Here is a 27,142-nt window from a genome sequence, read left to right as displayed (position 1 = left end):
TCAATCATATTTTTTATTTGATTCAAAAAAATAGACAGAACTATAAGGTGGCACATAATTAAAGAGCATCCAAAATTAGCATTTTCTTGACAACTGTACTTAATTCCACAGAATAAACTAAAGTGAAAAAAGAAGAAATGGTTGCTCCATCTGAAAACAAAACTAAAGTCATTTTTTTTTGTTACCTTGAGAAATGATTTCAGGTGAGCATCCAGATACTTATATTCTATATATGGGTAAAGTTCCCTATTTGAGTACCTATAAAAATATAACAACAACATTTTATATTATTATTTTCAGATTTTTAAGGTCAACTGCTGGGATTAATTATAGACAGGACAAAATAGGGTGTCAGCTTTGACTCAATCTAATATGGAAACCAACTTTTCCATGTGCAGTATATGCACTGCTTTGTATCTTCATATTAAGCTCAAATGTAAAAATTAAATGGCTTGCTCTAGAAACCATGTTAAAAATGATAGAACTAAATAAAGCTAATGAACTTTATAAAATAGTAAACATGTTCTATAGCCAAGATGGTTGAAAATTGAATTCATTCTTAATGGTGCACCAAATGCAAGAGAACACTAAAAAGAATAATGCAAGCCAAATGTATTTTTGCAAGGATCCAGTCTGTATGGGCACCCTGCAGTTTTTGATAGTTTTAATTTTGAAAACAGTATGCATGGCTTAGAGTATTTCATGTTTGTTTATTTTTTAACCATTAACCATTTAAACTCTATCCTTCTGCATTTTGCCTTTGTAAGCGAAAACATAACATCAGTGATTGCTGTTCAGGTAAGTACAGCGAAATTACACGTGAAAATATAGAATGAGAGAAATTCATATAATCACAAAAGCTGACCTTTTCAAATCAAATTACATATGAATTAAAAGAGAGGAAAATGTCAGGTTTCAGAGGATGGCTGGACATTTTGAACTTTGGACAAAGTAACAGGGATTGTTGCCTCTCCTGGAGCTGGGGCCTTAGTTACCGGCTGTGCATGGGCTTTGAGGTCCGCTATTCTCTCCTGAAATCTCTTTTGAAGGTACTTTTCTTCCTGGGAGTAGCTCTTAGCGAAGGCGGACATCAGCAGGCACGCTGCCATTGTGGTCCCTCCAATGCAAAACAAGATTGCACCTGCCAGCTTGCAGATGTCGAGAGCGCCATTCAGCTGAACAGCATGACTGTCCACAAAATCAAAATCTTCTTCCCCGAAGGCCTCGATTTTTGATGGCACAAGAAAACCAACTGCAAGCACTGACAACCCTATTAGCATGAACACAATCCCGGATATGAGTCCAACCTACAAAAACAAACATGCATTCAGATTAACAGGCTTCCTATTTTTGTGGCAGACAAGAAACAAGGGTTTATTTTTAAACCATATTATAAGAAAACTGAAAACATTACAATAATATAATTTCTTTCAAACTACTTAGGTCTCCATAACTATATAGATATATAATTGGGAGGGGGTAGGTGGGAAGAAGAAGTTTATATATACTGTTTTCCATTTCCCCTGTACTGTTCTATGATTACAAATTTGAAGGTCAACTTGAGAATTCTGGATGTTTTTTTTTACATGACAGTTCATGTTGGCAGAAAGCAGACATAGCCAGAGGATATTCTGCAGTTCTGGAACTGCTCTATAACTGCATGAATGCATATAGCTTACATTTCTATTTTGTGCGAGTTTTCTTTTGTACGTGTGTGTGAAGAGGGTTTTGACCAAAGTTGTGCTCCAGGACAAAGATTATCCTAGCTTTCCTCCAGCTGTTTTTTTTTTTTTCCCTCATTGAAAATTCACCATTGTTTCACTGCCAGTTGCACTGGAGTTAGAGGGTTGATGAATCGCACAAAGTAATGAACTCAGGATGTTACCACAGCTGTTCCCAATGCATGGAGGAAAAACAAATGGACTCATAGCATTCTGATTCTGCTATTCCTTTTGATAGATGAGCAAAAAGATAAAAATCCTCTTCAAGCTGACACGCATAAAGTCAGGAATGGTTGCTTGTGTATCAACTGGAGTGGAGGAGTAGCCTGATGTTTAGAACAGCAGGCTGCAAGCCAGGGAAGTCAGGGTTCAAATCCTGCTGCCTGACATTGGGCAAGTCACTTTACCCTCCATTATCTCATGTACAAACTTACCTTTGGATGCATCAAGCAATGATGTTTTTTTGGGGGAGAGGATGTGGCTGAAAAAGCATCACTCCTGTATGGCGCATTATTTTGTCTTACAGCCAAACACCGTGAGATAAAAGAATGTGGCAAGCAGCCCTTTAATGCAATGTCGGCCCCAACGTCATGGGCTGGGGCAAGGTCAGGTTAGTGCCATTTTGGAAAATTAGGAGGGGTGCTAGGGGGTACTCCAGCCCCGACATGAGACTCACCTTAAATTAAGGTTTGGGGGTGCCATTAGAAGGGATGTGGGGTGAGGTTGGGGCCGAAACTCTCATTTCTTTTTTTTATTTTACTTGGGGGTGGGGGTGCCAGTGGAAAGGGGGCTGGGACCTTATTGTCAATTTGGGGGATGGGTATCAGAAGGAGGCCGGGACCCTATTGTCGACATGGGGGGTGGGTATCAGAAGGAAGCCAGGACCCTGTTTTTAATGTTTAAGCACTTGGGGGGGGGGGGGGGGCGTGATGGTCCTTTGTGGGGGGCGCTATCCCCGTGCATCTACATTTTTACATGTTTTACAGTTTGGGGAGGTGGCCTCAGGTTGAGACAGGGGTCAGAACTGATCCCCACTCAACTTTCCTGTGTTGCGGGTGTGGACCTTTGGACTGAGGTGGAGTTGACGCAACCTGCAGGGAGGAACCCTGCAGGTCCCCACCATTGGCTGGCGAAGTTGGCTGTTGCAGATGCCCAACTGGAGCTTCACCTATACCAGCTCTCATTTCCCTTTGGTTGAGCTCTCGGGTGCCAGGGTCTGCAGGACTTAGGCACGGGCTTCTGTTGATTAAGTGGAGATCTATGGAGACAGTGGAGTCACAAGATAGGGTCTGGGAAAAGCTGAGTATAGGCATAGTCAGAGACAGGCAGCAGTCAGGACAGGTGGTGTTCCAGCGTGGTCAAGGGTTAGGCAGTGGTTAGAGGCAGGTAGAGTTCAGTCATAGTCAAGAGTCAGGCAGTGGTCAGTGGCAGGCAAAGTTCAGTCATAATCGAGAAACAGGCAGTGGTCAGTGGAAAGCGGAGTTCAGTTATATTGAGTGTCAGGCACAGCAGGATGAAGTCAGAACCAGATATCCTTCCGAGGGAAGACGGGACGGAAAGCAGGGTGGGAGGTGAGGAACAGCATAGGCGGGCAAAAGGGACACTGAAGGACTGAAAACTGACCACAGGATGAAGATTAAGAACTTAAGACTGACCACGGGACAAAGACCAGGAACACACTGTGGCAACTTGCTCCACCTAAGATAGTTGACCTATTGCTAAGATGTGGACTATAGGAGGAAAGGCCCTTTTATGGGCCTCAGGCCATGATGTCATCTGTGGGCACCACAGGGATTTCCCCGCTGTGGGCCCTTTAAATCAGAGAGATGCGTGAGCGCCTAGAGCAGCGTTGGCGAATCAGCAATGTCCTGCCGCAGGAGTATTGGCCTGCCTGAAACCTGGTGCTCTGATCCCCCAGCAATCTGGGGGAAATGAAGTGGTGTCAGGGCTGGAGAGGTAAGAGCAGTGGTTCATGGGGCTGACCCGCAAACCACCAAATGCAACAGTATCTCCCCTCTTAAAGCCCCTCCCTGAAGTTCTCTGTCTAGTGGGATGATGGGAGTAAAACTCTCTAAGCAGATTCCCAGGAATTCTCCTCGGGGCTATACCCTTCCAGGTAATAAGGTACTCTCATTTTTTACCTCTGCACTGTGAGTCCAGAATCCCCTCCACCTTGTAGACTATGCTGTTTTCAGTGGTCAATTCTTTTTTTTTTTTTTTAAACTTTATAAGTTTTTGTGACAGGAGAAAATACATACAAAACAATGTCTTCTGGTTACATTCATAACCCCAAATAGGATTCATAAAACATAATCCTCCATTTCAAGAGAACACATTTATACATACAAAACATATTAACGGGCGGATTTTAAAAGCCCTGCTCGTGTAAATCCGCCCGGATTTACGTGAGCAGGGCCCTTGCGTGCCGGCGTGCCTATTTTGCATAGGCCACCGGCGCGTGCAGAGCCCCGGGACGCGCGTAAGTCCCGGGGTTTTTTTTAGGGGGCGTGCCAGGGGCGGGGCCGAACGACGCGGCATTTCGGGGGCGGGCCCGGGGGCGTGGTTTCGGCCCAGGGCGGTCCGGGCCGCACCCTCCGGAACCGCCCCCAGGTCGGGTCTCGGCGCGCCAGCAGCCTGCTGGCGCGCGTGGATTTACGTCTCCCTCCGGGAGGCGTAAATCCATGGATAAACGTGGGGGGTTTAGATAGGGCTGGGGGGGTGGGTTAGGTAGGGGAAGGGAGGGGAGGGCGAAAGAAAGTTCCCTCCGAGGCCGCTCCGATTTAGGAGCGGCTTCGGAGGGAACGGAGGCAGGCTGCGTGGCTTGGCGCGCGCCGGCTGCCCAAAATCGGCAGCCTTGCGTGCGCCGATCCAGCGTACTTTTGTTTGCGCCTGGTGCGCCAACAAAAGTACGTGATTGCGCTTTTTTTTAAAATCTACCCCTAAGTGTTACAATATTGATGATAAATACCCCATATCTTCTCATATTTAAAACTCTCATTTTTCAATGCATATTTTAGGTATTCAAGATCTGTCATCTCTCTTACTTGAGTATGCCAATGATCTATCCAGGAATTACATTTCCAAAAGGAGGCAATTGTAAACTAGCTGCCAACAAGAGCTGACCAGTGGTCAATTCTTGAGGTCTTGGAGGTGCTCTAGAAGGCCAGGAGAATATCAGCGTTTTCAGCAATGATACATGAAAGATGTTGTGTATACTCAATGTGGGCGGCAGTTTCAGTTGGTAGGTCACAGAACCTATCTGATGAATTCTTGGGAATGGGCCAATAAATCATGAAGCAGTCATATGTTGTGGGTGCTAAGCTACAGCCTTTCACCTACCTTAAAGCTGGGAGTAGGTCTTTGATGTGCATATGTGTCTTTTTAGCCCTTTCTCTGCTGCCTTATGGATGAAAAAATTGGTATGGGTCCAGAGGTCTTGTAGTTCCTGGGCATATAATTGAGCTGCCAGAGAGGGTACTGCCATGTGAAAGAGGCAGAAGTGGTAGCGGTTGTCTCCCGTAAACCAGTTGGAATGGTGAGGATCCAATAGTGGCACAGTGTTGCACCCGTTGGTCGCAGACTGCTGCACCCTCTGTTGCTTACATTTTTTCTCCCTGACTCAGCCCATTTTGGTAAGATGGCTGCCTCGCTTCTCCACACCGAACCCTCTGGCGTTCTTGGTATGGCATGGGCGATTGCGTTTGCCATCTTTCTCCAGGAGTCACCTAGGGCACGCGCGTGGGCATCCCCATCCTTTACGTGCGTCATGGCGGGAATTTTGGGGGCATCCCCACCGCATGACATCACTAGTGCTGGTATTTAAACTCCTTTCTCGATTCCAACTACGAGTTAGCAAGGAATCCTCCATGTTGATCTCTCCTTGTTACTAGATGCTCCCGCTCTGTGTTCTCTTGCTCCAGGACAACTTAAGTACTCCATGGGGGCCTTGCCTCGATCCTCTATACCCTTTGGGGTTATCTACTACCAACAAGGACGCCTAAGGTACCTGCCCCTCGGGGGCCTTGTCTCACTCCTCTTTACCCTCCGGGGTACCTGCTACCAATGAGGACGCCTAAGGTACCCACTCCTTGGGACCTTGCCTAGCTCCTATTTACCCTTCGGGGTTGTCTACCTATTACCAGGACGCCTGCAGCACCCGCTCCTCAGGGGCCTTGCTTGTCTGAAACCTCCGCTCCTCGGGACTCTCCCTTACTACAACTACCAGCATCAGAGTGAGTACTGCCGCTCTTGTTCTATCTTGCTTGTCTCATCTCTCTCTCCATAGAGGCTCAACCTATCCTGCACCGTGGGTCTGGTGAGACTAAGGAGAACTGCCTTTCTTCTCTGCAAACCTTCAGATGGAGCATCATCATCTGGGTTCTCCTCTCCTAGCTGGAATCTTCACCTGATCCTTGGGTTACCATCTACATTGCAGTACAATAAAGCTTTCTCTCTGTGTCCAACTCTGCTTATTTATTTATATTTATTTATTTGAGATTTTTATATATCGAAATTAGTGTGCAAACATCATACCGGTTTACATTGTAACTAAAAGATGGAAAATACAATGAACAGGGAGGGGGTGGGGGAAACAGGTAGTTACAACAGGAAACTTGCAGAGAGGAAAGATAGAGCGCAAATAGTAACTAATTTCTTGCTATGGTGTAGCAAGAAGATTGGTGGTAACTTATTTACAAAGGTAGTAACTTATATATAAGGGACCTATAAAAGTGTAGGTAAGCCTATTGCTGCAAGTCCCCACAGGTCTCTGCCCAGTGGGAGGTGTCATCACATACAGCAACCAGGGACCCATGCTACAATTTCCAAAGTACAACAGATTGCTAACTCCATGGACCCGGCACAGCTCGCAGCCTTACAGGCCATTCCTGACCTGTCCCAGCAGATTACAAAGCAACAGAAATCTCTGGAGACACCAGCCGCTGCTTTCAATCAGTTGAATGCTCGACTGAATATACCGACGGTTCCAGAGAAAGATTAGTCTTCTGAACTGGTTGGAGTTTGCACCACTGTACTACTACCAGCTCCTACACGCTTCTCTGGTGATGCCCAGATGTGCAGGGGTTTTATTAACCAGTGCTGTATGCACTTCTTGTTGCAACCAAACTATTTTCCCAATGTGGTTTCCAAGACTACGAATATCCTATTGCTACTCAATGGAAGAACCCTAGCCTGGGCTTCACCTCTCTTCTGGGAATGCAGTGCCCCTGTTTTGAATGATCTGACTGACTTATTGAACTTGTTCAAATTCGTGTTTGATGATCCAGTATGTCAGACCATCGCAGGGTCTACTCTTCTTCACCTTCAACAAGGAAACAAGCCTTTACCAGACTATGTTATTGAATTCAAGACACTAGCATCTGAACTTCATTGGGATTGGGATGTCTACGTGCTATATTTTTAGAGGGCCTCAACACTCCTATAAAAGATGAATTAGCAGCTCGTGAACTGCCAGACACTCTGGAATCTCTCATTGATTTAGTTGGGAGAGTTGAACGCAGGATACGTGACCAGACTCAGGAAGTCAAGTGTCACAAGGAGCACCCTATGGGAGGTAATCGCCCTCGAGCCATGCACACGACTTCAGCCCAATCTTCTGTGCCCGGTGAGGAAGAAGAGGAACCTATGCAGCTAGGACGCAGTCACCTGATTTCTAAAGAGAGACGTTTTTGCAGACGCTCTGGTCTCTGTATGTACTGCGGCCATGCTGTCCAGACCTGTCCTATAGGTCCGGGAAAAGGCCAGACCTAGGATCTGCTGGAGGACTCCTCCTAGATCTAACTGCACCTTCTCCTCCATTATCTCTCCCCATCTCTCTCATCTCCATAGGCCTAGAATTCTCCACTCTCACACTCGTGGACTCAGGTGCAGGAGGAAACTTTATGCTAAAAAGTATTGCAGATCATCTGCGAATACCTACTACACCCATAGCTACTCCTCTACTGCTGTCTTCTATACATGGTGAACCACTTCCAGGGGAGGTATCACTTACCATGCAGCCCATATGCCTTAGTACTGGGGCCTTACACACTGAGAACATCTCCTTCCTGCTCCTTGAGAAGGCTATTCACTCCGTGGTACTCGGCCTACCATGGCTACAGGAACACACACCTCAGTTCTATTGGACCACCATGGAGCTCTCTGAGTGGGGCCCTGGCTGCCATGATCGTTGTTTAGCCAAAGTTTCACCACTGCCCTGCATGGTGACAACTCCCTCATTGCCTGGTCTACCGCCACAATATGCGTCTTTTCAGGACGTCTTCTCCAAGCAAGTAGCAGATGTGTTACCTCTGCACAGGACCTTCGATTGTACGATAAATCTCAAGCCTAATTTGGAGCCTCTCAAAGGAAGGGTATACCCCCCTCTCAATAACAGAGACTGAGGCTATGTCAGCCTATATCCAAGAAAACCTGCAAAAAGGGTTTATTAGACCTTCTAAGTCACCGGCTGGTGTGGGGTTCTTTTTTGTTGGAAAAAAAGACGGATCTCTTCGCCCTTGTATCAATTACAGAAGTCTCAATAAAATCACCATCAAGGATCGCTACCCTCTACCATTGATAACCAAGTTGTTTGACAGACTCCAGGGGGCCAAAATCTTTACTAAACTGGACTTAAAAGGGGCCTATAACTTGGTCCAATTCCATCATGGGGATGGAAGACAGCTTTTAACACCCGTGATGGACACTTTGAATACTTAGTCATGCCTTTTGGATTGTGCAATGCACCAGCAGTGTTCCAGAATATGATGAATGATATTCTGCGAGATTTACTGTACCAGTGTGTGGTGGTGGTGTATTTAGATGACATACTGATTTTCTCTCAGGACCTCCAGACTCACCAGGCTGATGTCATAAAGGTTCTACAAAGGCTATGTGACAATCGCCTTTATGCGAAGCTTGAGAAGTGTGCTTTTCACCAGGAATCAGTGCCATTTCTGGGGTACATGGCTTCTAAGAATGGCTTCCAGATGGACCCTCAAAAGCTGAAAAGCATTCAAGAATGGCCTCAACCCACTGGCTTAAAAACCTTAAGCCATTTCCTCAGCTTCACTAACTATTAACGTACTTTCATCAAACACTACTTCACCCTAACAGCACCACTCACAGCCATGACTAGAAAAGGAGCTGATCCATCTCGATGGTCCACTGAGACTGTTGCAGCCTTCCAAGCTCTCAAAGAAGCCTTCCAAACTAAGCCTTGTCTTTGCCACCCCAATCCTCAGCATCCTTTCATCATTGAGGTTGATGCCTCTGATATCAGCATGGGGGCAGGACTAAGCCAATACAGTGATGCCAATGTTCTCCATCCCTGCTCTTTCTTCTCACAATGATTCTCGCCCACCAAAAAGAATTATGGAATCGGAGACAAAGAATTGTTAGCTATAAAATTGGCCTTTGAAGAATGGCGCCCATGGCTGGAAGGTGTACAGCATCAAATAATGCTGTATACTGATCATAAAAATTTGGAATATATATGGCATGCTCAATGTCTTAATCATCGGCAAGCGAGGTGGTCATTGTTTTTCAACCGCTTTGACTTTTTATTGAAGTACCATCCTGCAGAAAAGAATGTTAGAGCAGATGCTCTTTCACGTCCTTCTCTATGGTGGATGTACCCGATGAGCCTCATCATATTATCAGTCTGGAAAAGGTGATGTTAGTGGCCATGCATACATCCCCATTGGGAAAACAGTGGTGCCACTGGGAATGAGGTAGAAATTACTAAAGTAGGCACATGACTCCCGGTTGGCCAGCCACCCCAGGCAAGAACGTACATTGGCTATGCTCCAATGCTTCTATTGGTGGCCTACCATGAAGACTGATATCCAAACCTACATGGCATCCTGCGCCACCTGTGCTAAACAAAAACCTCCTGCCAGATGTCCCTAGGTTCTCCTCCAACCTCTGCCTGTACCAGAGGAACCTTGGATGCACATCGTGACTGACTTCGTGGTGGACTTACCCCTCTCTGCTGGAAACAATATGAACTGGGTGATCGTCAATCGGTTTTCGAAAATCACACATTTTGTGGCCTTGCCAGGATTACCATCTGTTGCTGAATTGGATAAATTATTCATAAAGCACATCTTTCGCCTCCACAGCATGACCAAACACATTCTATCTGACAGAGGTGTCCAGTTTACTGCAAAATTCTAGAGAGCTCTGTGTCAGTTCGACATTGAGTTGGATTTGACTTCGGCCTATCACCCACAGTTCAATGGCCAAACAGATCGAATGAGTTGGACACTCAAAAAATTCTTATGCTCATATGTGAATACTAGACAAAGTGACTGGGCAGAATTACTTCCTTGGGCCAAATTCGCCCTATACTCACATCCAGCTGCTGCCACGGGATCAACACCCTTTCAAGTGGTCTATGGCCACCAACCATTACCTCTGTTACCTCTGCCACTTTCCATGACATCTCCAGCAGCTCAAGCCACCGCAATGGAATTACACCAATTGTGGAAACAGACTAAAGATCTACTCCTCAAAGCAGGAGAAAGAGCCAAAAAGACTTATGATGCTCACCACAGGAAGGCCCCTCAATTTCAGCCTGGAGATAAAGTAAGGCTTAGTACAAAGTTCCTCTGCTTAAAGCTGCCATCTGCACGTTTTGCTCTGTGGTACATCGGACCTTTTGCTGTCATCCGACATCTTGGGAATTTGACTTACAGTTTGAAGCTACCGCCATCCATGAAAATTCATAATGCCTTTCACGTGGCCCTACTGAAACCTCTCGTACTGTTTGAATTTTCCAGTAAAGCTCCGGAACCCACACCGCTTGATGCAGAGGAGGATATTGCATATACTGTTGATGACATCCTGGATGTACGCAAGAGAGGTAAATGATGGGAGTACCTTATCTCCTGGAAAGGATACAGACCAGAGGAGAACTCCTGGGCGCCCATGGCTAATATTCTGGATAAATACATGATCCATTGCTTCCATCAGTCTCATCCTCATAAGCCAAAACCCCCTGGGGGGGGGGGCCCTTGGAAGGAGGGGGGGATACTGTTGCACCCGTCGGTCGCAGATGGCTGCGCCCTCTGTTGCTTACCTATTTTCTCCCTGACTCAGTCCATTTTGATAAGATGGCTGCCTCCGCTTCTCCACACCGAACCCTCTGGCGTTCTCAGTCTGGCATGGGCAATTGTGTGTGCCATCTTTCTCCAGGAGTCACCTAGGGCATGCGCGTGCAGCCCTGTCCTTTACGTGCATCATGACGGGAACCTCGGGGGCATCCCCACTGCATGACATCACTAGCACTGGTATTTAAACTCCTTTCTCGATTCCAACTATGAGTTAGCAAGGAATCTCCCATGCTGATCTCTCCTTGTTACCAGATGCTTCCGTTCTGTGTTCTCTCACTCCAGAATGACTTAGGTAATTGCTCCATGAGAGCCTAGCCTCGATCCTCTATACCCTTCGGGGTTATCTACTACCAACAAGGACGCCTAAGGTACCTGCTCCTCGGGGGCCTTGCCTCACTCCTCTTTACCCTCCAGGGTGTCTGCTACCAACAAGGATGCCTAAGGTACCCACCCCTTGGGGGCCTTGTCTCGCTCCTCTTTACCCTCTGGGGTACCTGCTACCAATGAGGATGCCTAAGGAACCCACACCTCGGGACCTTGCCTAGCTCCTATTTACCCTTCAGGATTGTCTACCTATTACCAGGACACCTGTGGCACCCGCTCCTTGGGGGTCTTTCTCGTCCGAGACCTCCACTCCTCGGGACTCTCCCTTACTACAACTACCAGCATCAGAGTGAGTACTGCCACTCTTGTTCTATCTTGCTTGTCTCATCACTTTCTCCATAGAGGCTCAACCTATCCTGCACCTCAGGTCTGGTGAGACTGAGAAACTGCCTTTCCTCTCTGCAAACCTTCAGATGGATCATCATCATCTGGGTTCTCCTCTCCTAGCTAGAATTATCACCCGATCCTCGGGTTACCATCTACATTGCAGTACAATAAAGTTCTGTGTACATCTCTGCTTAGAGCTAGCCTATCGCTGTAAGTCCCCTCAGGGCTCCGCCCTGTGGGAGGTGTCATCTCTTACAATGACCAGGGGCCCATGCTTCAATGTCCAAAGTACAACACACAGCTGTGGGAAATGTGTGAAAACTCTGCCCAGGATAGAAGGGAAGCCCAATTATATGGCTTCATTGATGTAGGTCTTGAGGAAGGCCTTGAGTGTGCAGTTTTGTAAATGCCCTAGCCCCTTGGAGCTGATCAAAGAGTTAGGAGATTAGTGGTAAAGGATACTGATATGTCTTTGTGATGGTATTTAATCCACAGTACTTGATACAGGGCCTAGGTGACCCATCCTTTTTGGCCACAAAGAAGATGCCAGCCCCAGCTGGGGATGATGATGGTCGGATAAAACCCCACTCTAAATTCTCCCAGATGCAACCTGACATCTGCCCCATGGAGGTTCAGTGTCAGGCAGTAGGTCCAGATGGTATATACCCCAGGGTTTTGAAAGAAGTCAGAAATGAAATTTCAGACCTATTACAATTAATTTGTAACCTATCATTAAAAGCATCCATTGTATCCAAAGACTGGAAGGTGGCCATTGTAACCCTGATATTTAAAAAGGGCTCCAGGGATAATCCAGGAAACTATAGACTGGTGAGCCTGTCTTCAGTGCCGGGACAGACTATGAAAATTGTTATAAAGAATAAAATAAAAAAAATGTAAATAGACATGGTTTAGTGGGTCTCAGCGAGCATGTATTTACCCAAGGGAAGTGTTGCCTCAGAAATCTGCTACATTTTTTTGAAAGAGTGAATAAGCATGCAGACAAATGTGAACCAGTAGATATGATGTATTTGGATTTTCAGAAGGTGTTCGACAGTCCCTCATGAGAGGCTTCTAAGAAAACGAAAATGTCATGGCATAGGAGGTGATGTCCTTTTGTGGACATCTGTGCACCCTACACAGCCTGGGGAGGCTGGTTGTGGACCATGCAGAGCATGGGACATGCACAGGACTGAAGCTCAGGATGAACGAGGGATCCTAGCAGCACTCGAAGAAGGATCTAGCTGGAATGGGGCTCCAATGACCGGAACAGACACTGGATCAGATATGGAATTACTCAAAGGATGGTCATCTAGAGGTGGAGTCCAGCGAGAGAGGCTAGGCTTAAAACCCAGAGCCAAAAACTAAAGGATCAGGGACCACTGGACACAGGAACAGAAATACTGGAACAACTGGCGATAGGAACCAAAGAGCTGGTACATCCGATGATAAAGACATCCTAAGAGAGGAAACAGGGAGAACTAGGACATCTGGAGATGGAACATTTGGAGACAGGAACATCTGAAGACAAGATGGACGAGGATGTAGGATCCAACGAGAGATCAGGAACCACAGATGAAAACAAGGGAGCTCCCACGAAGAACAGAGGACCCTGAAGAAGCAAAGATGGACCTTGGAGCCTCCTGGAATGAAGAGCTGAAACAGACGAAGAATCCAGGAGTGGACTGGCTCCTTGTAAAGGCGACAAGGAACAGGCAAGGAGCCCTTTTATAGGGCTGAAGAGAAGATGCCCAGATGACATCATCAGGCAGGGCCATGGGACTTTTCCCACCATGGGCCCTTTAAATATCCAGGGAAAGCATGACTGCGCACCTAAGGAGAAGCCAGGACTGGGGACAGCAGCAGCAGCATCCATGCCATGAAGAACAGGGCTGGTGGCGGCACTCCAGCCGCTTAGAGACAGTAGCGTTGGTGGCCTCCAGGCCATGAGGTAGGGCCAGGAAGTTGGCAGCTCCACCACAAAAGGGCAGGGTTGGCGGTGGCTCTGCCCACTGCAGAGAGAGGATGGTGGTAGCACTGGGCCATGCAAGGCAATGGCATCAGCAGCCTCTGGGCTGCAAAGGTGAGAGACTGCTCATGGGCCTAGCCGTGAGCAGCATCACAACAATAGTTAAGTTCTGGAATTCATTGCCAGAGGATGTGGTTACAGCAGTTAGCGTAACTGGGTTTAAAAATGGTTTGGATAAGTTCCTAGAGGATGAATCCATAAACTGCTATGATGGTAATTAATAAGCAATAGTATCTAATTTTTGGGTACTTGCCAGGTACTTGTGACTTGGATTGGCCACTGTTAGAAACAGGATACTGGGCTTCATTGTTGTGTACGGGGGTGTTTAGTGTGCCCATGGGCCTCAGCCCGACCCAGACCTTCCGGGCCGAGCCAAGGGTTGACAATGGCTCCGCATGGCTGATGGTCTGACCCTCTGCCAGGCTGGCAAGCTCCCAAGGCCAACATCCAAGGATGTTGGAAGGTGAATGGTCCTCCGACCATTCCAAGCTCTTTCGGACCTGCTGCGAGCAGCATGGAGCAGCAGGCCTGGCCTGAGGTTGAGGGCAGATGGACCTTGACATGAAGACAAGACTATGAAGATTGATGCAACGGCATCACATGGCACGAAGACTTGGGTTGATGCGACGGCATCACATGACACGAAGACTTGGGTTGATGCGACGGCATCACATGACACAAAGACGTGGGTTGAAGACATGACACCAGGATTATTGAAGACGTGACACCAGGATCGATGCAACGGCATCGCAGACGAAGACTTGACACCAAGGCTGATGCGAAGACATCACGGACCAGTGGTCGATGCGATGGCATCACAGACCAGGGTCGATGCAATGACATCAGAGACATGATGCTGAAGTGCGGACATAACAAGGAACTTGGAATCCAGACGAGACAAGAAGTAGGGAAGGCGGACTTTGGCACTGTCTCTCAGGGTGCCCTACTCAGGCCACCCTCGGGACTGAGTGCGGACCACCCTGTCCCACTGCGCGCCCTACACAGCCCTTGCAGGCTGGTCATGGACCATGAGGAGAACGGGACAGCGCAGGAAAGATCCAGGACATGACGGCTCGAGAGCGCAGGACACCAGTCCACCTGCAGGCCACTCCAACCCAGGAAAGACGTCGTCCGAGGGAGTCCGGCCCACAAGACCAGAAGGCTCAGGAGCATTGGATGAAGACACAGGAACAAACATCCAGGAAGGCAAGAACACCAGGACATAGAAGATCATCACAAAACACCAGGACACCTGGACGAGGGCCTCAGGCATGAAGACTTGACATGATACAAATGGACGAGACGAGGAGCTCCTTGAAGACTAGAAGACCTTACAAAGGCTCTGGCAGGCAGGAACCTCCAGAGAGAAGTCACCTCGATGCAAGGCGAAGAACAGACTGACGGAGCAGCCCTTTATAGGGCTGAAGCAGGAAACAGTCACAGAGGTGGGGCCAGCACACTTCCTGTGTCTGGCCCTTTAAATTCTGCAGAGAGGTGCGCGCCGGCGCCTAAGGAGAGCAGCAGGGAGCTGTGCAGGACTGCAGACAGCGACCTGCACTGTCGTCATCGCGCACAGACGCCGAAGAAGCAGGGCAGGGCCTGTGGAGCAGGCCCTGACGTCGGCAGCGGCTCCAGCCACTGCGGGGAGCCCCGGGGGCAGCTTCAGCCACCGGGCCAGCCCGGGGATGTGGCCTTAGTGCCACGAAGATGGAAGGCAGCGTCGGGGGCGGTCCCAGCCCCGAAGAAGGCAGGGTAGTCCGCGGCTCCGGCCGCGGTGAAGAGGACGATGCAGGGCGGCCGCAGAAGGAACTATAGTCCGCGGATCCGGCCACATGGGAAGGCCCGACAGCGGTGTCCTGCCGCATCAGGTGAAGATGCGTGAGATGAGTGACCCTGCTCGCGGGGAAACCTGCGGGCAGGAACGTTATAACATTGATATACCCTTGGTCTGACCCAGTATGGCATATCTTATATGCTTATGTTCTAGGTTAATGTAAATTGGATATTTACTCAATTAGGTTATAGAAGGACTAGGGGCCACTCCATGAAGTTAGCAAGGATCTCATTTAAAACAAATTGAACAAAATTATTTTTCACTCAGCACATAGTTAAGCTCTGGAATTCATTGCTAGAGGACCATGAGGAGAACGGGACAGCGCAGGAAAGATCCAGGACATGACAGCTCGAGAGCGCAGGACCAGTTACAGTTACAGTTAGTGTAATTTATTTATTTGTTTGTTTGTTTGTTTTTTAAAAACCGACATTCAACTAAAGTCATCACATCGGTTTACATATAACAAAAATTGGTTTTAAAAAAGGTTTGAATACATTTCTAAAGGAAAAATCTATTAACTGCTATTATTCAATACAGAATAGTAGCCTGAGATCCATTTAATGTTTGAGTACATTCCTGGTACTTGTGACATGGATTGACCTGTTGGAAACAGGATGTTGGGCTTAATGGACTCTTGGTCTGACCCAATATGGCATACCTTATGTTCTTATGTTTTTATGTCATATGACTGATGGGGGGGGGGGGGGTAGGTAGAATTTTGGCTTTATGTTTGGAGAAAATGTCTTCAAAGTCACTGTACTGAGAAGGAAGGCCTGAGAGTGTGGTGACCACTACTAGGCGGTGCGTGCTTTCACGTGTTCCAAGCATGAGTCATGGCTTTGCTGCCCTCAGTGAGAAAGCTGCAGCTTGGCCAAATCAAACTGTGGACAATGCTTCTGGAGCCAGGGAATCCCCAGCATGACTGGGTGAACAGTGTAGGTGATGACATGGAACATTATCAGTTCTTTATGGAGCAAACCCATTTGTAGGGTCAGTGGAGCTGGGGCGAGGGTAATCTGGCCAGGCAAAAGATCCCTATAAATGGAGGAAATTATAAGCTGTGACTTCCTTGGGACAGTGGGAATCTTAAGATGGTCCACCAGCTCTTTCATCATGAAGTTTCCCCAGTACCAGAGTCCAGTAACACTAGGGTAATGAGGTCCTGATGGTCCACTGTGATGGTCACCAGGAGATTTAAATGGGGAGCAGGGGTAGTGAAAACTAGGATTATCTCCCTACCAGATTCTAGACTCCGAAATTTTCTGATTTGACAGGACATTGGGCAATCAGGTGGCCCGGGCCTGTGCAATAAAATGCACAGGCCTAATTGCTGACAACAGCTTCTGTCCTTCGGTGTGAGACAACCATGGCCAAGCTGCATGGGTTCATCTGAGTGAGCAGCAGAGGATGGAGCAGAAGTTGGTGGTGAGAGTGGTCACTGGAAGTATGGAACCAGTATGATGGCCCTATGAGGAGGGTGGACCTCCCTGGCTCATTGTTGGAGGTGACGGTCAACCTTCCCAGCCAAGTCGATGAGCCCATTCAAGGACTCTGGTACTTCATTGGCTGCCAGTTCATCCTTAATCCTGGAAGACAGACTTTCCAGAAATGTGATACAGAGGCAATCCTCTCTCCAGTTGAGTTCAATGGCCAGGGTCCAGAACTCTATAGCATAGCCCACTAGAGACTGGGTGCCCTGGCATACATGCAGACATTTGGAGTACATGGTGGCCAGCTGGCCCAGCTCATCAAAGACTGTCTTGAAAGCTGTGGTAAACTGCTGCAGGTCTTGTAAGAGAGGATCTGAAAACTCTGAGAGTAGAGAGGCCCAGTCCAGGGCCTTGCCATCCAGAAGAGGATAGAGGTTGCCTTCACGAGGTTGTCAGAAAATAGTGCCACTTGATGCATGAAGTGCATATAATATTAGTTTAAAAATGCACAACACTCTTTTGGATCCCCAGCATACTGGGGTGGAGCTGGGAGGTGCGAAATGGGGCAACTCGGTGAAGCAGATGAGGATGGTGCCACTGATGGCTGTACAGGTGCAGCTGGAGCTGAGTTTATGTCCATACGAGTAGTGAGTCACTCCATGGAAGCTGCCAGAAGTTCCAAAAACTGCTGCTGTTCCTGCAGCCAATGTGCAAGACCTGGAATGACTTGGAGAGTGTTGATGTGCACTGAGTCCATGGCCTCAGCAATCTGTTGTGGGCATGGACCCTTGCACTGAGGTGAAGTTGATGCAACCTTCAGGAAAGAGTCCTGCAGTCCCCACCATCAGCTGGCATAGCTGGCTGTGGCAGAAGTCCAACTGGAGCTTCACCTATACCAGCCCTCATTCCCTTTAGGTTGATGCCTCAGGTGCTGGGGCTGACAAGATGGGACAGAAAGGCAGGCTGGGAGGCAAGGAACAGCACAGGCATGTAAGAGGAGACACTGAAAGACTGAAGACTGCCCATAGAATAAAGACGAAGAACTGAAGACTGACCACAGGATGAAGACCAGGAACTCAGGAACGAAGATCAAGAACACACAAATGAAGACCAGGAACACACTGAAGCAACTTGCTCTACTTAAGGTAGTCAACCTATTGCTGAGGTGTGGACTGTAGGAAGAAAGGCCCTTTTATGGGCCACAGGCTATAACGTCATCCATTGGTGCCAGCTGGGATTTCCCCTTGCAGACCCTTTAAATTAGAGAGATGCACACATGCGCTGAGAGCATCATCAGGGAATTGGTAGCATCCTGCTATAGGAGCGTCGGCCTGGCTGGAGTAGTCTATTGGGACCGAAGCAGCATTGAAGCTGGAGGTAAGAGAGGCAGTTTGCGGGGCCGACCTGGAACTATCGAACACAACATGCCTGTTTGCTGAGATTTTTGTTTCTGATGCTTTAAATGTGTGGTGGGAGCCTCAGGACCAGCTTTAGGATCCCAGGATTCCTGCCGCACATTTAACACATTTCAAATAGGTGTAGTTATTTTATCACGGTTGACCACTTTCTCAGTTGGCTGCAATATTTACATTGAATTGACTAGTAATGGACTTCTTTGCATACATTTGTATTAGTCATGCATGCAAATCACATGCAAAGAAGGTCATTGTAAAAGGGGAGGGAATCTGGGTGGGTAGATGTAAAATATTATGAATATCGCTCGACATCCACAATAAAACACACAGAGCGCTACCATAGCTTAATGCATCACCCAGTTAGATTATGAGCCCTCTGGGGATAGGGAAATACCTACAGTACCTGAATATAATCTGCTTTGAAGTAATGAAAAAGCAGAATGTAAATAAATAAATTCTCAATTAGCAAAGTTATCTGAGATGGGAAAAGCATAAATATGACATTTGCATAGATTTAATTTTCAGTTTTCTTGCTATGAATGACTACAGTCTTCCCTTTAAACAGCTGCTAAACTATAGTAGCAAACTTGTAATTAGGCCTCAAGAAATAATTTTAATCTTAGGATTTTTATTTGCTGTGTGAGAGATATGAAAATGGCAATAAAGGTACTTTAAACTCTAATTTATGACTTTTTTTTGCTCCCATCTCTGCCCTGGTGATCAGTAAAATAGCAATGGAACTAAAAGAGGCATTTTTTGTACACTGCTAACAGGGTTTGATGTATGTTATTTTTAGGGACCTTCATTTTCTTTTTTCATTTTCTTTTTCCTGGGAATTTCAATGTTATAATTAAAAACAAATCAGTGAAAAATGACTGTTATAACAAACAGGGAGAAAAGTCAGTGGAAATGTAATTTTTCTTCTCTGTTTTTTTTGTTAAAACATTGAAATTCCCAGGAAAAATAAAGTAAAAATTGAAAATGAAGGTCCCTAGTTGTTTTGAAGTAAGAATGAATGAATGAATACATTATGGGATTGCCAATGTAAATATGGTCCATAGATTGACCCAAATGAAAAGAAATTTTAAAATGGTACTATCTGGCACTCTCGGCTAGGTTGGAAAAAATGAGTGGATAGGTGATAGATATCCACATCACTAACAACTGCTTCCAGGTACTGCTCACTGTCCATCTGAGTAGACTGGTCAAAGACTGAAGAGCCTTGAGAAGGATCTTCCTTATCATTACTCCCATGTGCTTGAGCAGGAATGAGATGTCTTTTGGGGACCGTGTAGGGACTTTGGCACTGCCAGTGTTCATTACTGGTATCTTTCAAAAACACAAAACTAGCCACCTATATTTTTGAAAAAAAAAAAAGTAGTTGCTATCCTTTTTCTCTTTTTCACATCACAGTAACATAAATGAAATATTATTCTTTCTTTAGCACCTTTAGGGAGAATGCTTGACAGTCACTTCCTACTCCACAGCCTGCAGGTTGATTCCTTAGTTAATAACAGAATCTATTTTTAAGCTTGTTTTTTTTTTTTTCAAGCTATGAAATTAACAGGTCTACTTTTGTACAGGTGTAAGAAGCTGATATCCTTTAGACCTTAAAGAAACCTTATGTTGTATGCGGATGCACATTGCTGAAGTGAAATGCAGCCCCTGCTCGGCAGAACACCAGTTAATGGAGCAATCGCTGACTCGTTCATTAGCATTCCCATTGGTAACATTCTGAGAATGATCCTAAACAATTTATTTTCTACAGGTTTTCAGTTTGCTTAAAAAAAATCCAGCAAAACATAACACTGTACCTTCCAGAAGGCAGAGCTCCACCTACTAGGTGATCTCTGAATCTGAAAATCATCATCATATTCCCAGATTGAAGCAGTACAGTCTTCATAGAACTGATGCAGATAGGATCGGACGCCATAGCGATGGTATCCGCCCTCGGGGGTATTTTGAGCTTGCTTGGACCCACAGATATCAGCATAGGAACTCATCCTTCTCTCCTGAAATCAGAGGTCCCACACAAAATATTCCTGAAATGAGGCATTTATAATTATGCATTAAGCAACATATCAGAAACAGCAGCATATAGGAAGCCTACTATTCCATAAACATTGTACTATGGACTGGCCCAGTAGCAAATGCTACCCCCTGCCATGTGAGAGACTGAAGTTTGATTCCCAAATCCAGCTTCTGCTTCCCAGGCCAGCTGCAGCTAGAGATGCTGCAAAGACAGCATTCATGGCCCTTTGTGGGGCAGAGGTTCCCAGTCATTACATAAGGGAGACACCTAGTAGCCAGACTCAAAGCACACATGTGCTGGGTTCTAGAGGGAAATGTGGTCTGTGGCTACTACCCAGGCCTGTCACTGTGTGTGGAGAGTTTAGAAAATGGAGGAAACCCCAGGTAGTTGCAAAAGAAGACATGCGGTGCCATGGCCCAGTAGAGGCTGGTTTCATTTGAGCTGGAAGTCCAAAAGTGGAGGGAACTGCTGGGACAAAAAGAAAAGAAAAGAAAGGGAAAAACAATAACAGAAATCTATTGTATCATACTTTCTGATTCCCCTGGACTTTAGAGCAGCCTTTGACATGGTAGATCATTGCATTCTTTTAAGGAGGCTGCCGGAGTTGGGTGTGGGGCAAGGGTAGGTAATTTCAGTCTTGGAATGCCATGAACAGGTTCGGTTTTCAGGACATTTATTTATTTATTTATTTATAACTTTTTTTTATACCGAAGTTCAGGTAACAGAATTACTTATCACTCCGGTTTACATTATAACAAGTAGAAAACAATGACAACATATGTCTTACAATGAACAAGGGAGTGAACAACTTGGATAATATAACATAACTAGGAACAGTAGCAGCATGCACTATTAGAGCGAAACTAGCACATGGGGAGGGGGAAGGAAGGTTGTTTGTGGAGGGGGGAGGAGGGAGAAATTTCTTATTGATGAGTAAAAACATGAGCATCTATTTCATCATATCCATAATGAATATGCATGAGACATATTTGCATGCACTCTCTTCATTGTATGCATCTTCATTGTGGATATCTAGAAACCCGACCTATTTGTGGACTCTGGGATTGGAATTGCCTATCTTTGGTCTAGGGCCTATGGTTGCTGATTGTTTTTTCTCATATTTGGTGGATCAAGTTCAAAAGGTGATTTGGAATGGGCATGTTACTTCACCTTGTATGCTGAACTGTGGAGTCCAGCAGGGATCCATACTGTCTCTCATGCTTTTTTATTTTTATGTTTGTCCAGTAATTGATATTGTCAGACATTTTGGTTTGAAAACATTTTTAAGTTGATCCTATTCAGCTTTTTTGTCTTTCAAGGCATAGTTGGTTGGAGAGAGTTTCAGCCATTAATATGTATCTAGAGTATATTTTCAGTTGGATGGTTGAGGAAATACTCAGTTCAGGCTGGATAAGAATGAAGTTCTCTTGGTGATCAAATAAGATAGGGAGTCAGCAGATTTTCAAATAGTTTTAGATGAGATATCCCTTCCTCTGAAATAGAAAGTGAAGAGCTTAGGTGTATTGCTGCCTATAAATTCAATATAGAGAAGTGCTTATCATTAATGGCCAAGCATGGTTTGTTTTTTTTTTTTAAATAAATTGTGTATGGTCCACTAATTAAAACCATTTCTTTCACAGACATGCACTGGTGAGTTCCCGGCTGGCCTACTGCAATGTTCTCTATGTTGGGTTACCAGCAGAGAGCATTCACATGATCCAGCTTCTGCAATATTCTGCAGCTCATCTGATCGGTATTTTCCAATGAATGACATTTGACCTATTCTTAGGGAATTATATTGGCTTCCTGTTGCACTTTGGGCCAAATTTAAGAAGCTATGTTTAATATTTAAAACATTGATTGATTTAGGATCAAGATATGTTTTGAAAGCGATTGATGAAATATATTCCATCATGGGCATTGAGATTGTCCCAGGAAGCTTTTTTTTTTTATCTGTCCTATCAGTAAAGGATGTGAGACTGGGCAAAAATGCAGGCATGCACTTTTTCTTGTATGGATCTAAACTATGAAATATGATTCCCAAGGTCCCTGGACTAGAAAAGAATTGAATAAATGTAAAATGTATGATTATATATATATAATATATATATATATATATATATATATATATATATATATATATATATATATATATTTATTTATTTAGTCTTTGGAGGGGGACTTTCTTCAAAAATTTAGAGTGGTATACATTGTATTTATCAGTGTGCTGCTGTTTTTATTTTCTTATTTATTGTTACTTATGAATTTCTTGCTCTGGGTGTTAATGATATGCAGTTTATTCATCTGTTCTATATATTTCTGTATTGTGTTGGTGTCTATGTATAGTCTTATTTGGAACATTGGTTGATTTCTGTTAAGTTATTTGAACTGATTTTGAGTTTTATTTTATTACTATTGGAAAATATGTATTGAGTTTTTCTACTAATTGTTGTTTTATTTATATTGTATAAATTTTCTTTTTGTACTATATTCAGATTCTTGTCAGGGTCCACTGGGCAGCCTCTCCCTCCCTCCCCCCTCCCTCCCTGATTGGGCAAATTATGCAAGTAATGCCCTCTCATCTCACTCTCTCCTTCCCTATCTCCCTCCTGATTTTCCAACCCTTAACCAATATGTAAAAAAATGAGCCCTTCTGGACTGAGCTCTTCCAGTACTCCTAAACCTCTGCAAGAACACTTAAAAATAAATTTGGTAGGGGTCTTCTGGAAGGCCTCCCCCTCCACCTACCTCTTCCCCACTTTTGCAAGCTGTGCAAGTAATGCCCCTCCTCTTCCCCCCTCCCCCCCAACCTTACCACTCACCTGGTACTTTTAGAAACCCTTTTCTTCTGCCAGGATTGTGATACACTCATAAATCGATCTTGGCGGCTTTCAACATTGCAGTGACAGCAATGCTAGAAGTGAAAGCTACCAATGTTGCTATCAGAGTAGCTTATGGTTCTAGTGTTGCTGTAACAGCAGTGCTGAAAGCCACCAGGATTATGCTATTAGTGTACCACACTCCCAGAAGAAAAAGAGGTTTCTAAAGGTTCTAGGTGAGTGTGTGTATGTGAAAGGTGGGGGAGAAGGTAGAGGAGGATGTATTACTTGCACAGTTTGCCAAAGCTGAGAAGGGGCAGGGCGAGGAGAAAACTTCCCAGTGGACTCCCTACCAGATTTATATTTAAAACTACTCTTGGAAGGGTTTAAGAGGTATGGAAGGAAACCTGGCCTTGCGGGGGTCCATATTTTACATATTGACTGTGGACTGGGCAATGAATCCGCTGACCTGTGCATTACCACTTAACCAACTATATATATTTTTAATATAGTCAGTTAAGTCTGGCTCCCTTTAGCCACATAAGCTAGTTATTTAAGGCTTTCATGAATATTGGCCTCCATGTGTATGTCAGCCCTATATGGGTAAATGGACTTTCTACTGTCTGAAAGTGAGCACACACTTTCATAATGCGCACAAAATTAGCAACATAAAGTAATGCTCCAGAGGTGTGCATTCCATGTAGACTTGTAGGCAGCATGCTTCTAAGGTGCCTTGCTTTAATTCCCTGAAATGTATGTGTACAGATTTAATCATATAACAACCTGATTTTCATATTCAATTTCAGTGGCAAGCTTATGTTTGAAAATCAGCTTGTCTGTGTGGATGTAAATGTGCTTGCATAACTTTGCAGCTGGGTGTCCTATTGGAAATTTAGCCCATTGTCTACAAGTAACTCTTGAGTAGAATGGATAGTTTCAAGAAGAAGGATTTACCCCCTGTCAGTTCATTATACCATATCAGAAGCAATTATTTCCAAAATACCACCATCACTGATATAATTCAGAAAGATTCTACCTAATCTTCTTAAACATATTTCCAATAATGCAACATGACAGTCCCCAGCTTGTTAAGAGTCCTTGTTATATGTAACAGTCCTTGTTATATGTAACTGCTTTTCTGCACTATTGTTCAAATTGTAAAGTTTTATTATTATTGCACCCCTGTTTCTTGTGAACCAGCATGATGGGACTATCGTCCTGAATGTTGGTATATAAAAAAACTTAAATAAAATAAATAAAATAAGAGTGACCACTGAAACACAATATACTTATGAGATGTTGCCAAGGAAATGCCAGGTTGGGTTGGCTCATCCCATTTGTTCACAGCATGAAACCACTGTGCAATCTGGCAAGATCAACAATCTGTGCTCAGGACTCTTTAAATGTGCATCTAATTATTTCTTGTTTTGTATTAATACAAATGAATAATTATAAGGAAAATAATTAAACCAATCTTTCACAAAACCATGGCATGCAGCATTTGATATTGGATAGTCCTTTAGCAATGTAAGTTCCCATAGCAAACCTTGGTCTATATTTTCAACTACATTATGATCCATTTTTTACATTGGAGGCCTAAAAGAATCATTTCCATTAATGAATGAAAAATAAATTAAATCAGATTTTAACAATAACATTTTCCTTTGAAATAGCTTTGGGATATGCTAATTTTATACTGAAACTGGAAAAATTGAAATGAAATAGAAAGTTTTTAAGACACACTAACACATTTCAAAGAGAGACCAGAGAAAATGTTGATGTCACTCATTCATTCAGACATACAGGCTCTGCACATTAAAAGACCAACCTCACTTTATAAACCAATATAAAATACAGTTTAGGAAGTACTTACTTTTAAGATCTTCTCCTCCTGATCACCCACACTCTTAATTCTTCTCTTAGGTGTTCATCTTGCCAGAAAAGAAGATATAGCATATGGATTCAAATACAATTCAGTAATTAATTAAGGTAGAGTGTGTATAGAATTTGATATGTGAAAAAAAAATCCATCCATTTTTTGTTCATTTTTTAATTTTATAACAAGAGGTTGTGGCAATCTGTTCTTGTATTTCAGTTATTAAAGATTTTTTTTAAACCTATAGTTCTATTATGTTTGTCTGATCCAAGGGTTCTAAGAATGTGGTTTAAAACAATGTTAATGCAATTTCATGTATGGACAAATACATGTTTTACAATGATTATTAAATATTACTTTCACTTCTCTATGTATCCAGTATGTAGGAAATATAATGTATCCCAGACTGCGTTCAGTTTCCTTCTTTTAACCTTCATATGTCCGATATGAATCATTACCCTTATAAGATAGCCCTGCTCTATAGTATTCTGCCACTGTATGCAATAAACTATTGCCATTGGACAGGTTGTGCTATAGTTCGGATATGTTGTTTTATGTTTTATTGAATCAACCTTCAGATTTTTTTTTTCAGATAAACCCCAGAGGGATGGTCAGAATGTTATTTTATTATTTTTTTTTTTTTTTAAATCTAGGATTTTCTCCAATGACCTACCAAAGGAAGTTAAAATAATGCCAACATAAAATTGCAAAGCTGTACTGTCAAATGAATCATATTTAAATACTAACCGTAAAGATACAATCTTTTTATTTTATGGGGAAGGTCTAACTAGCAGCAGTCTAACTAGCAGAATCCAAGACGAGGAAATAGTTTGCTCTTTCTTCTTGCTCTATCTGGACTGAAATAATGGCCTTGCCTCCTCCCTTCGTGCCCTTCACCAATGCCCTGCGAGTGCATGGAGAGCTCTCCCTGGTGCTGAAATGAATCCCCGACTCTAACCACGTAACCAGTGACGCCGCTGTCCTCTCGCAGAGTAAGCTCGCGCCTTTCCTTGAAGAGAGAGCGCTGCACAATCCAGGCGAGCAGGAAGCCAGCCCAGTACTTGTCCACATTTAGCAATTACTTTGTTATGCTTAGCTGCTTTTTATTCATCTTAAAACATTCTAATAAAAACACGCTTGTCATTAACGTATATTTTAGCCACCGATGCCCCTATATCTGCGTGGAGAACATTGGATGCGCTGCCTCCTTTTAACTTGTCTCCTGTTTTGAATCACAATCCCTTCCTATCCAGCCCTGTCGATCAACATGCATCCTGCACAGTACCCTGTCATCCTCCGGTGCATTTCGCCATATTTAAATTTGACACTTTTGCACGTTATGACTAGGGGCGGTTTCTAAATGCTAAATCGTAGTATTAGTTAGAACGAGTCTGCAGGGGACACTAAAATACAACCCCCACCCCCAAAACCCAGCTTGTTCCCTGACTTGAGAAAATGAAGCACATTTATATTGTGTCCAGATCGCACTTCGATTCTCCGAGCTCGCTCAGCAAAGCGCGTCCGGGGCGCACACCTCCTCCGTGCGGATCCCGATCCCCGGGATTGACCCTGATGCATGCATAGCGTTCAGGAGGGAGAGAGAGAGAGAGAAAGAAAGAAAGAAAGAAAGAAAGAAAGAAAGAGAGCTCCCCGTGTCCTTACCTGTCCCGATCCCCTGCCTTTGCTGGCTGAACAGCGCAGCCTAGCAGTGACAGCAGCAGCTCTCTCGCTCCGGTCCCATCCCCTCTGAGCGGCTCCAGCCTCAGACACTGAGTGTTATCTTCCCGTGCCGGCGCCCCGCTCGCCGTGCCTGCGCACTGAGCAGCAGCCCGGGCCGCCTGGGCTCCGGCGTAGGAGGAGCAGGGCGCAGGCCAGGCAGGCTCTCCACGGCGTGGCATCACGGAGGGGGCTGGGCATGAACGCGGAGCCATCCACAGGGATCGTAGGGGACTTGGCGTTCTTCTTTTTGCTATGAACTGAAAGGGCAGGAAGGGAACTTGGAGCGGGGGTGCTCCTGTCATGGAAGAACTTGTTATTCGAATTTATGGTTCAGCGAATCCAGACCTAAATACTTGTAATATCAATTTGTGCAACCTGAAATAGCTACACAGAATTTGAAGTTCTTCATATAAGGGATTAATTGATGGACCCTTATCATTCTTTAA

General features: G+C 44.9%; 1 protein-coding gene across 2 annotated transcripts; it reads right to left on the bottom strand.

Moving 5' to 3' along the window:
• NRSN1 (neurensin 1) lies at window positions 1-26,826 on the bottom strand. Of its 2 annotated transcripts, none has more exons than XM_029590760.1 (4): window positions 26,640-26,826; window positions 24,975-25,032; window positions 20,065-20,292; window positions 1-1,307 (listed from the first exon to the last, which is right to left on the bottom strand). In XM_029590760.1, exons 3-4 carry the CDS (start codon window positions 20,251-20,253, stop codon window positions 909-911), a joined length of 588 nt encoding a protein of 195 aa, XP_029446620.1. In that variant the 5' UTR covers window positions 20,254-20,292; window positions 24,975-25,032; window positions 26,640-26,826; the 3' UTR covers window positions 1-908. The 2 variants fall into 2 exon arrangements, with proteins under 2 accessions (XP_029446620.1, XP_029446619.1); XM_029590759.1 differs by having other exon boundaries at window positions 20,065-20,262.
• Between the last annotated feature and the right edge of the window lie 316 nt (window positions 26,827-27,142).

This window comes from Rhinatrema bivittatum, chromosome 2, assembly GCF_901001135.1.
Source record: "Rhinatrema bivittatum chromosome 2, aRhiBiv1.1, whole genome shotgun sequence".
Lineage (NCBI taxonomy): Eukaryota > Metazoa > Chordata > Amphibia > Gymnophiona > Rhinatrematidae > Rhinatrema > Rhinatrema bivittatum.
Note: the sequence above shows the minus strand (reverse complement) of the source record. Positions and strands in the feature narration are given on the sequence as shown.